This window comes from Apus apus, chromosome 2 (assembly GCF_020740795.1).
Source record: "Apus apus isolate bApuApu2 chromosome 2, bApuApu2.pri.cur, whole genome shotgun sequence".
Taxonomy (NCBI): domain Eukaryota; kingdom Metazoa; phylum Chordata; class Aves; order Apodiformes; family Apodidae; genus Apus; species Apus apus.
This window is the reverse complement of record NC_067283.1, coordinates 18,557,175-18,569,712: the sequence shown is the minus strand read 5'-3', so window position 1 is coordinate 18,569,712 and position 12,538 is coordinate 18,557,175. Positions and strand designations below refer to the sequence as shown.

General features: G+C 42.1%; 1 protein-coding gene across 1 annotated transcript; it reads right to left on the bottom strand.

Moving 5' to 3' along the window:
* Positions 1–7,509: 7,509 nt before the first annotated feature.
* On the bottom strand, positions 7,510–8,319 carry LOC127381935 (proline-rich protein HaeIII subfamily 1-like). The gene has a single exon (XM_051612957.1). It carries the CDS (start codon positions 8,317–8,319, stop codon positions 7,510–7,512), a length of 810 nt encoding a protein of 269 aa, XP_051468917.1.
* Positions 8,320–12,538: the final 4,219 nt, after the last annotated feature.

Sequence of the window (12,538 nt, the reverse complement as noted above, 5' to 3'; positions counted from 1 at the left end):
TAAAATCTTTATCATGCAGTAAGTTTTGGAGTGGATATTCTTAATGATGGAAAACATGGAACGTGTCCAAAGAAGGGCAATAAAGCTGGTGGAGCATCTAGAGCACAAGTCTAACAAGGAGCATCTGAGGGAACTGGAGAAAAGGAGGCTGAGGGGAGACTTTATCACCCTCTTCAACTACCTGAAAGGAGGTTTTAGCCAGGTGGGGATCGGTCTCTTCTCCCAAGTAACAAGCACCAGAACAAGAGGAAAGGACTCCAAGTTGTGCCAAGAGCAGTTTAGATTGGATATTAGGAAAAATGTCTTTCTTAAGGCACTGGAACAGGCTGCTCAGGGAAGTGGTGTTTAAATGATGTGTGGATGTGGTGCTCAGGGACATGGTTCAGTGGGACTTGGCAGTGTGCTAAGTTAACGATTGGACTTAATGATCTTAAAGGTCTTTTTCAATCAAAATGATTCTGTGGCTTTTGTTGCAAGTTTTCAACTGGTTTGTTGGCTGCTTTTTTATTTCAAATGCTGTGGGTTTGGGCAGGGATGGTAACCAAACATACTTTTACAGTTCTCCAGGCATCACTAAAGGCTGTGTTTACTGATTTCAGTGGATCAAAAAATCTCAAGACCAGTATAATCTACAGACCAATACAAAATACAGCAGTTTTTAGGGTACGAGTCCTGCCTATGTAGTGTTTTCCCTTTAGCTCCAGGCACAAAAACCCCCCTTCTGAGCTACTTCAGCATGTTACTTTTTGTTATGAATGTCTAATCTACATTTTTAAAGCTTTGAATCACTGTCATCACTGTCACCATTCAAAAGACAGCATGTCATCTTTGCTTTGTGTGTGAATTATGTAGAAATACAGTTGTAGTACTTTATTTCCTATAGCAATCACATATGCAGTCTTGACACACTTCATGTTCTCTTTAGACTTTTGGAAACAACAGCCTCTATAAACCAAGCAGGTATTGTCAGTATTCATAAGCTGTTCTGAAATGTTGATCAGTAGTACATCATTGAATACACAAAATAAAGCTCATACCATTAACCAGTTTTACAGTGTATTTTCTGGAAACTCCAAGTGTTGATTTCATGATGGTTCTTCATCTTCAGATGTTTGCTGCACAGAGCATTAGCTCAGTTACTTGGAATATAAAGCAGAATACTCTATAAATCTATAAATAAATGTATAAGCCCATTATTTCACGCCTGATGGGTCTGTCTTATGTTTCTCAAAGTAAAAAAAGACAGCACCAGTTTTGGCATTTTATCACAGGTACTTCTGTTTTGATGAGGACTGATTAATCCTAAGGTAAAAGCAATCACATTGGATGAAAGTAAAGACCTGCCTCGTGCAATGTACTGTCTCTAATGGTTACCAGTGGCAGAACACTATGGAGAAAGTAAGAGCAAAATGCAATCAATTTCTATCAGTCTAGGGACTTCTCTACCAAACATTGCATCCACACCACTGTATACAACAGTCCTCCTTGGACATCTGCTGGAAAAAAACTGATTTTTGAAAACATTTGTATTTCAGGCTGCCAGACATTATCTTACTGGGTGCTTCCACTTATTTATTTTAAACTTGAAGTTGGATAATTTCAACTGGTGAACTACAGATCTTGAAATATGAGGGAGAGCAAATAATTATTTTGGTTTTTTAATTTTCCATTTCTATATTTTCCAATATTTTAATACCTCGGTTATATACTCCAGTTATCTTTTTTTCCAAACTGGAGACTTCTGGTTGTCTTAGTTTCTCTCTGCAAGGAAATTTTTCTTTCCTCAGAAGTTTTTCTACCAGAGGGGTAAGTCCTTTGTGATACTCCTATGGGGTCCCTGTAGGTTCACTATTACAGCTCAGGCTGTAATAGGCTCCAAATATGTTAAGAACTATCTACAGATTTACTCAGCACCTCTAAAATCAAACCATTAAAAATGAAATAGTTTAAAATTATTTTATCTTCCTACCACAAGTCACCCATGGCTAAAAGTTGTGGCTTTTTTTTCCAGGAGGAAATCTGACAGTGTAAGTATGGACTTAGGAAGTTCTGGAACTTTTCTTAATCCCTATCATAGAGGTGAGCAGAGAGTGACCTTCCTTTTTTGCATTGCTCCTCATAACCATGTTTCAGATTGAGTATTTAGCTGCCCTTCCTTCCTCAGCAACAGGCATATAAGTGACAAACATATAAACTAAACATGTACACACAACCTTTCCCTTCACACTGGCATCTTGCCTACACTGCAGCACAGTTCCTGGTCCATTGCTACTGCAAAACCATGGCTGGCAAAGCCTCAGCAGCATCTAGCAAGTCTATGTGCCAAAGGCTGCCAGTGAAGACAAGGATACAGCATTTCTCCTCATCCTCTGACTTTCCCCAAGAACACTGACAACTAGGAGCTTTCAATGTCCTACAAAAATGTTTTTTTAGTTGTCTTCACATATTCCTCTTATTATTACTCTCTTGGTTACACATGAACTTTTACTGAAGCCAGCAGCAAAACACCTGACTTAGCTGGGAAGAGAGCTGAGGATATTTGGCTTGCCTTCCCATTAATGCTGGTATGTTATTGTTCATTTCCATTTTATTGAAATGTTATGACTTTCAGCATTTTCATGTAATTTCAGTATGCATAGTCCAGTACAGAGTTCAAAGATACAATTTCTTTTTTATGTGAGCTTTTATTTTATGCAAAACTAGATGATTTCAAGGTCAAGTAGCATGAGCAACTTTGTCTTTTTCAGCACTGTGTAGAAAACATGCAAGTAAAATAAACTGAATTTCTAAGGGCAGAAAATGGCCTCGCCCCACTTCAGTGCCAAAATAGGCAGAGGAGTCAATTGGTTCTCTTTTGGCTCAAACTAGAGCAAGAAATATTTGGGGTGAGGGAAGGCAAAAAGATGTTTCAGTTCCTTGAGGGATCCATTTGGCCTTGAAATTAATTATTTAGTTAGGGGCTTTTTCCAGTAGAAGCAGAGAAAAATGCAGATTTGACATTAGGTTCATAGCAGAGAATCAGGAGTCTGTGGCAAACACCCACACCAGAGATACTGATGATGATGTGACTAGGGCTGGAGATGCTTCCCTGATGCCCCAGTCTGGACTCTACCTTTGTCCACTCAGCTGACACGGAAGATCCCCTCACATACAAATCCAGACCTGGGCACTTGCCACAGACTTGACCTTGCTTTTTCTAGGTGGTTATAGAGCTGCCCTGGAAAGTGCCAGTGCTCCAGAATACCTTGTAGATCAGGGAAAAGCCCCCATGGGAAAAGCTGCTGCTCTGGAGGTGAATTAGCTGGATTCTGCCTGTCTTGTCCTGAGTGTGGATGGTCAAGCAGTTGATTTTCATGGAAATTAAATTATTTTTGAGACTTCTCTCTTGCTTTAAAACATTGTTGAAATTGGTTGAGTGCTCTGCTACAGTATTGCAGAACCCTGTGACGCTCTTTGATAAACGTGTTTTGTGTGTATTTTCTTAACTTCTCTAAAATCTTCTTCTTCCCCTGCTGCTTGCAGTTTCAAGGAAGATTGCATGCTCCAAAACAGGGAAGAATGTTGCCAGGATGAGAATGTGTCTTGCAGTATTCCTTTTTAAATGCAGAAAGTTTTGAAGGACATTTCTTCTGCAGAGCTCCCTCCTTGGAGATCTTAGTTAAACCCAGGAAAATACAAATAAAGTCTAAAGATCATTCTTAAAGAAAGAAATTGAATCGAGTATATGCTATAGCCAGAGAAAATGTGAAAGACTAAATTAATTCTTCATTGACGTGGATGCTTCAAGGGGGATGAATCTGGCTCAGAAGCTGAAGCAGAAGTTTGCAGCCTCCCCAGGGGTTTGGTTGTGTTGCAGTGGCTCTGCCTTGCTGGGAACTGCACCTCCCCTAAGTAATTCTGCAGCAACTTATTCCTATTTTTAATCAGTTCAGGTATCTTGAAGTACCTCATCACCCAGCATGAACGTCACTGCTCAGACCCAGAGACCAAGTGAATATACTTGGTCCCCATTCACAAAAGCCAGATATTCCTTTTTAGAAGAACAGAAGGAAGGGCACAGATGAAAGAAAGAATGAAAATACTGTGTCAGACTTTTATTCCCTTTTGTAAGATGATAAAACTTTGGGGAAGTTTTAGTTTGTTTGGGTTTTTTTGTTTGGTTTGTTGTTTTGTTGTTGTTTGTTTTTGTTTTTTTTTTTTTAATACTCCCCATCTCTACTCTTGGAAAACACAAGGGGTTATTTAGGTATGTTGTATTTAGGCTGAACAGTTTTAGATGTAATGATAACTTAAAGCAACCTCATGTCTGTCTCAGGAAGACAACAGAGCAGTAAAATCAGTGAATGCAGAAGTTTTATGGGTAACATACCTACAAAAATTCCCTTCATTTCTCACGGTGCTCACAGGGATGAGAACTTTCTTGTAAATGGGATACTTAGTAAAGCACAACACACTCCCACAAGAACCCCATCTCCATCCCAAATATTTTTTTAAAAAGTAAATCATCATCTTAGGGTGTAGTATCTCTCAACATTTTGCTTACTCCTTTCCGCTTGTGAATAGCTGTATATCAGTATCTTGCTGTTTGTAATTGTTACAGAAGCTGTATATGACAGATAGCAAATAATTAACTTCAAATGAAGAAAATATTGAAAAGGAGTTCCTTTTGATAAATCCCACTGAATGGGGAAGATGGTACTTCTAGCGTCTCTTAGACCCTTATTCTGTCTGCAAGAAAAATTATTGTTTATTATTGTTTTAATGAGTACATGAAAAATCGGTATGTGTTTGCAGATAGAAATGCAGTAATTTAATGTAAGGTATTAATTTACAAAAGTTTAGGGAAGATTGGACATAAGCTTTCTTAAGACCATCTTAAAATTATTAAAGATGGGTTTGAATTAACCTGTTAGGTCAACAGACAGAGAGTCTTGGGCCTGTACTGAATCTGAGAGACATCATTGGAATTTTCCTATAAGATGAAGTAATTCTTCCTGTACAGATGACTGTGTTGGACTGGGACCTTCACTCTCAACATTCAGCAAGGCCTGGGGAACACCCTGTGAGGCATCAGGGGACTTGGACCTCTTCATCCAGCACATGGCAGTGTGTAGATGGGTGCTTGCAGGGCAGCATCTTCCTTTCAGTCCCTCACAGCTTCCTTCTTTCTGGAAATAAATTATACAGATTAGGTCTCAGCTGGACTGAATAGCTTCCTTTCAAAATGCTGAGGTAGATAATTTCAGCCATCTGAAACACTGCTAAATGAAAAGGCTTTTTTTTTTTTTTGCAGTTTATTATAATGAGATTGTTAATATTATGGCTGTCTCCATTACAGAAGTTTCCTTTAAGGTTACCCCAGCCTGCAGTAATCACCCTCTTGTTAGCTCTATAAAAGCACACTCTATTTTAGGCACTTATGGCCCAACAGACATTACACGTAATGATAATAAACAAGTCTTTAGGATTACTTTAAGTGAAAAATTCAAATCCGGAAAAATTTAGGTAACATTATGATAATGAACTAAGCTGCCATTATTGTAGATACTGTATTTTACATAAGGGCACATAGGGCATAAAGGTACTTAGTTTTATTTCCAGCATGTAAAATCAAATGTCATTCAAAAATTATTCCTTTCACAAGTATCTCCAGCGGATGGGCAATAATTTGCACTAATGCATCAGAAACCCAATCTGAATTCATTAATTTTGCAATTGAGCAAAACATGGGCAGATTTACCAAGAAAGATAAAAACTCCATTGAAACAGCCCAGTTTCAGGACACCAGCACGAAATTGTATTGTACACCTTTTGCTGCTAGAGCTTAGCACTGTTGAGAAGAAGAAATAAAACCTCATTAAATTAATGCATCATAACAATGAACAGTCTTACTAAAAACACAGTTTGAACATTTGATTTGTACTGTGTTCAGTTCATCATTGAAGGCAGCGCTCAGCACCCTGGAACTGGTGTGTGGGCTGGATCAGAGGCACCAGCTCTGCAGCCAGTGCTGTTACAGACCTTCTGCATGGTCTTGGGCAAGTTATTTCACCTTTCTGGGCTTCTGTTTCCCTTGCCATCTCTTGTATGTCTTATCTGCTTAGTCTGGACTGTAAATCTCCAAGACAGGTGCTCCCTCTCTGTGTGTATGGTCAGTGGGAAGCCCAGTGGAGTCTCAGTTCAGCTGCAGCCCCTGTGCATTGCTATAATAAAAATATTAATACTACCTCTTATCATGGGCAGAGTATCATACTTAGAAAAATCAAAGTCCTGGTGATAAGATCTCCCTTTAAATCATCTCTAAAATCCCAGACAGGTGGGCAAACTGCCAATTAGGTCTTATATCAGCAAGCATGAAGTTTGGAAGAATATACATTAATGATGTTTTGTTGTAGCTCTAGCTCATGTTTAAGTGTTTAACTTCATGTTTAAATTCATAGCTGCTGCTTTTTTTCCCCCAGCACACGGTGCAGACAAACCTATGTGCTTCATGATAGAAAGATCAAACTCAGACTGTTCACTTTCCAGACTGAAGTGTCAGCTGGTTAGGAATAGGAGGTGCTGAAAAGCAGAAACCAAAACTGTGTTAGAAGCTCATTCCATTTTAAAGATCATCTGCAAAATAGAACTAACACCTCTGACAAAATAAGCCAAGGCAAGCTTGTGCCTTTGTAATCAGGGTTTTTAAATGTTGGCTGACTTGATCTTTCTTGCTCTTACCTCTAAAATTTATCAGATAAGCAGAATTTACAAAGATGGCAGCTGCTGCAGGAGGTATTGCAAGTTTGCGGAACTCCTGTCCGTGTGGCTGTCTGCTACCCAGCACCAAGAGTCATCTTTGTCAGGGGGGGAAAAAAAAAAAAAGAAAAAAAGAGACTAATTTAGTATATTTCATTCATACACAATTTTTTTCTGTCTTGAGAGACCCTGTTGGCTTATGTTCATTTGTTTTTAAACACGTACGCAGTTGTAGAAAGTTCCTATCATTTCTTCTCCTCATTTGCTAGAGGGATCACACAGTTAACCGCATCCAAGATTAGCTTCTCATTTCAGAGCCCCCTGTGCGTTCAGCTTCTTTCTTAAAATAGTTTTCACAGCTCAAATAGAGCATAAACGCCCAGTTTGTCCAAACAGGTCTACTACTGCGTTGCTCCCACAGAAGAAGACGCTCGCCTCCCTGCTGATGGTTATATTCTGATGGAAATCACTCAAGCCAGCAAGCATTTGATTGCACTTAAAAGAGAGGGAGGAAGATTTCAGGTGCTGGGGCTGGTGCCCTGCTAGCAAACCTCGCCACCGGGCTGTAGCAGGAGACCCCGGTGGGGAGCCAGCCCGGGCAGCGTGAGAGCGAGTTACAACTCAACACGTGTAGGAACTGGTTTTTGGAGATCTGAGTCACAGGAGCGACACGAACAAAGTGCTCCTCTTAGCCTGATGCAGCTCTTCGGATGCCTAATAAATATTTATAGCCCCTCACCGGGGAGGTGATTGACAGCACGGGGGCAATCCCTACCCAGCAGCTGCAGGAAAGCATCCACTGGGGCGGGCGTCCGCGCAGGGGAGCTGCGCTATCTCCGCGTCCGCAGAGGGGCTGAGAAGGGTCCTCGGCACCCCAGAGGTCCTTCTTTCCCTTCCTCCCGCCCAGGGTCTGCGGGCACCCCCAGAGTAGGGCTCGCCCCGTTCCCCAGCGGGACTAGCGGCCACGGGGCTGCGCTGCGCTCTGCTGCGCTGTGTTGCGCTGCGCTGTGTTGCGCGGCCCGCCCCGCCGGCCCGGCTCCCCCCGCGGGGCGGGGAGGGCAGGGCGCTGCCGCAGTGACTGCAGTCCCGCGGAGAGCTGCGGAGCCGCCCGCCCCGCCGCAGCCGGGCTGCCTGCAGGTGAAGTGAAAGTCGCCGGGGAGGGGGAGGCGCGCAGCCCAGCCCAGCCGCTCTGCGCGCTGCTGCCGGCGGAAGCTCCGCGCCGCCCTCCGGCTCTCCCGCGGCAGCCGCATCCCGGCGCTGCCCTCCGCCCTGCTCCGCGGAAGTGAGTGGTACCCAAAGTTCGCTCTCCCGGGGGAGGGGGTGACCTTGGGGTGGCTGCGCCGCGGGCGGGGGGGTCTGAGTGGGGCTGCGGGGCTGCGATTCCCCGACGGCGCTGCCCCCGCCGCCGCCTCCCGGGACCCTCTGCAAACTTGGGGAGGAGCAGGGAGGAGCGGGCTGGGTTCCCGAGGAGGGCTGGGGGGGCACCGGCAGCCTGCGGCGGGAGCGAGCCGGGCGGCTGAGTGGTGGTCCCTCCCAGGTGGGCTCCGGCGACCGGCCCGTAGCGGTTCTGTAGCGCCGCATCCTTCGGCTGGTCTGGCTGTCCCTGTGCGTACCTCTGTGTCTTCTGCTTGTGAGTAAACTTATAAATATATGTCAAACTTGGAAGTTACTTACTGGTGAGCATGGAGTACCACAAAAATTACTTGTCTGCAAAAAAATATGAAGGGAGGGTGTGTATATTTCATGTGTTGACTATAGTCAGAAGCTTTCCACAGCAGACTTACTGTGGTCTTTGGAGGAGGGGGGGAGAAATGGTGCTTTAAGAACGTGCAGTTTGAGTCGCAGGCTTTTCCTTTGAGCCCTAAGGGGGAAACCGCAGCTCTCGGACCTCTCAAAGTGCAGGGTCCCCAAGCCTTCACTCGCTGCCTTGCTCGCAGGGACATCGGGAGGGCTGGAGGATGCTCAAGGGGGTGCTTTGTGTGTGTCTCCTGCCTATGTGTGTGCCCTGAGGTATCATCTGCTGTCAGCCAAGGACCAGCTTTTTCTGCTGCTTCTGGAGTTAATGTAAAACTATTGTTAACTTCAAGAATAGCTGAACTTGGCTTGTCCCTGTTTGGCAAAGTTCAGCCCCTGGTGCAGTATTGGTGATGTAAGTTTCTCAGAATATTTAAATGTCATGCTCAGTGCTGTATTTTTGTGCTGCTCTTTGAAATCAGTCTTTCTTAATTCATTTTCATTTCGTGTTCTGTCTCTGTCCTAATACCTTCAAAATACTTGCTTGGAGCCCTGCAGATGAGCATTGCATACTGCCAGGGCAATCACCAGCTGATTGCTTGCATGCCTTGGGTTGCTCAGAAAGGCTACGTGGACAGTAGCTTTTTGTTATTGTGAAAGCATAGTTAGACTATTAGACAAAATATTGCATAATATTAAACACCAAGATGTAAACTTGGAGACTTCTAATTAACAGACTTTCTACAAGTTAGAGATGAAAATCAAAGCCATATTTATGTATGTATTTTCTTCTGACCTTGTGAACTGTGCAAAGCAAAGCACAGTAAGCATCTAGCTCTCTTAAGAATGATGTCTTTATAGAGTGACCAACCTAGAAGGTCTCTGACTAAATATAACAGCTTCTTCTATTCCCTCCCCCCCCTTAACTGTATGTTTACAAGAAATACAACCCAATCTCAAATTCCTTTGATAAGACCCAAACTAATGCATGCAGGAAGTTCTACGTGCAGAGCTGGCCTTGTTGTGTGCACAGGGTGCAGTGTTAGTACTGCACAAATCTTTCTGCAGCCAGAAACTAGCTCTGACTTCATACTGTATGTACCTGGAGCTCTGACTGATGTGCACAGGCCCAAGGATTTTATGTAATGTCATAGTTCAGGCTTGTGGATTTTAGAAAACCTTTACCCACAGATCACTGCAGAATTAGAGGAGGCTTATTACTGAGCATTTTTAATGCTTTCATGTTTGGAACTCTATACTAATTTTTCTTGCATGGCAGATGAGGTATTCAAAAACTGTTTTGACAATTTGCTTTAGTTTAGGCTGGCTATGTTTTCTAAAGCATTCAATGTACAACAATAACGTTGCCATTGAAGAAAACGACACCATTTAGTTACTTTTTTTTCTTGGAATATACTCCATCCTCCATAAAAGCATTGCCTTTGTATTCCTATTAATCGTGGGGTTTGTGTGGGCTTCATTGTTTTTAAACAGCTAGATCTTCTGAACAACTAACTTGCTGTCTACCTACTTTTGCTATTTGAAATAGCAATCTCTTGTTTATTGCTTTGTGATAAATTACTGTGCTGTTACTTCACATGTATAGCTTTTTGTTTAGGCTATAGGAATACGTCAGAAAAAAAGACAACCTGTTTTTTCCCACCTCTTCCTAAGGAAGCCAATACTCTGGTATGGCAGAATTGTTTCTTGAGAGACTAAATTAATTTCTCTTCATTGGAGGTTAAAGCTTGGCAGGTCTCTAGAGTGGAGTCTTTTGTAATAGCTGCTGTCCAGGCAGTGATTTTGTTGGGGTGAGGCTGACATCTAGGCTGCTGTTAGTAATGGCTTGGGTTTTGTAAGGTTGCCCTTAGTTGAACAGCTCTCTTGTGCTTGACATTTGCTGTGACCTCTTGCTGTAAGCAAAAGGAGACAATTAATGGTGTTGAAGCTTGTCTTTTGCTCAGAGTTGAAACTAAGGATTTTTAGTTCTAGTTCCTCTTCTAATTCTCAGTCATGGTTGAATTTTCACTTTTTAATATTCTGTTGCATCCCTCAGTGATGGGTTTTTTACATACATATACATATGGAAAATTTTATCCATGTACTGAGAACCAAAGTACTTAAAGGTTCGTTTAAAGATGAAAAAGTCTTAAAGAGTGGCTTATTTTTATAATAATTATCTCAATTAATCAGTGTTTACAGGGGACTATTAGAAGTTACAAGCAGTGAAGAAAGCAATGAGGAGAAAGTAGCCTATGGGTGGCAAACAAGGGGCTAAGAAAAAGGACAATACAATGAAACAAGACGCAAAGAACACCAAGCAAACTGAGGGGGAGGGAACTGATGAAATAACTGGGAAAGCAGGGTAGAACTAATGTTAGCTAGCAGGAAAAATGTGGACTTTCCTTTTCTAATTGACCCATCACTTGTATCAAATTGTAATAAGTTAATCAGATGGTGGGTGAAAGGTTAATTTTACTTACCATTCCTTAAGCTGAGCCTGGATGTGACACTGCTGTGGTGAGCAGAAGCTCAAGCCTGTAGAGAGAGACTGTACTGCAGACCCAGCTTAGTCTAGTTCTGGTAACTGATGAATTAATGTTGTGCACTACATCAGTCCTGGGCTCTTGTGCTGAAGTAGTTCACATGGATGGTTTGTCATGGTATCTGTACATGTGTGTGCCCTGGCAATGGTACCAAAACTGGCAACTTGAGCATTCAAAGGATGGTTGGTGGTAACTGCTTTCCCTTATAAATAGCCTGGCTGGCATGTAAATTACTGACCCAGGGGTGAAGGCCTTTCCAGTTCACTGCAATTACTTGGGCCTTTCGGGCTTTTCCAAAACAGTGCTTTCTAGCCTGAGATCGCTGATTCTTTAATTCTGTAAAATATAAATTGCTTTTCCTTGAATGTGTTGTACTGTGGTGCAAAGGGACATTCTGCAGTCATACCGGATGTCTAAATCCTTCTGACTGAAAAAGGTGAGGTCCTTGGTCTTGTTTGTAATTCTTGACAGTAAGTTTACCTGTAAGTCTCTCTACATTTGTACTCATATGTCTGGGAACTTGTATACATATTTTATATATGCAAAACTGCTCTTTAAAAAAAAAATATTCTTTTTTTTTGACACAATTGAATAATAGTGTTTCTTCCATTTTCCATTTAAATGTAAGCTGGAATTGGCTGTATTCTTGAATGCCTCAGAAATCATTAAATAATGGAATGTCAGTTTTCCAAGCCAGCATGAAATGAAATAACTCCAAACATGTATACAAAAATCAAGGAAAACACTGAGATATTTGCTGCTAACACAGAGGTATGCTGCCAGATCTTGGGGTAATAATGTTATTTGTGGTGTGTCATGCCAGGAGAAGAAAGAGGGTTTTAGTGGCAGGGACAGAATCAATTGGGACAGTGTGGTGGTCCCTCCAGAAATAGGCCTTGATGGCAAAAGCTTTCTTTTTTATTTTATTTTTTTAATATAATTTTTTTTATTAAGTGTTTTGTTTGGTGGTGGGTTTTTTTTTTTCTGTTTCATATACTGTAGCTTTTGTATTGTTACCATGTAGGTTTTTTTCCCTTGTATCTCTTCCTTCCTTTTCTAGTATTCTGCATCTCTTTACCTTAGGCCTCAGACTGCCCCTTTCTGAAGTGGATGTGTGGGTTTTTTTTATTTTTATGTGGTACAGATTAAAATCAGTTTGTGGTTCTCACGCAGGGGGAGCTGTTACTTTTCTACTTCCCTTCTTTGAGCGTGGTGAGACTTAAAATTGGGCCTCTATGGAATTCAGTAGGTGTTTGATGGAGGACATTACAGGACGGTTGAGGTTGGCAGGGATCTCTAGAGGTCATCTTGTTGAACCTCTCTGTTCAAGCAGGCTTACCTAGAGCTGGTTGTCCAGGTGGCTCCAAATATGAAGACTCCAGAACCTCACTGGGAACCTTATGCTAATGGCTCATTCAATGTTGCTAAAAAAGATGTGGATTTCTTTGTGGTGGAATTTTGGAGGAGTCCTTGCAAGCTTTGTGATTGTGGGTGAGTGTTTGATGAAGGATTCAACTTAA

Excerpts from the sequence above, each read along its gene's own strand:
- LOC127381935 (XM_051612957.1), bottom strand. The coding sequence starts at position 8,319 with ATGCGGCGCTACAGAACCGCTACGGGCCGGTCGCCGGAGCCCACCTGG.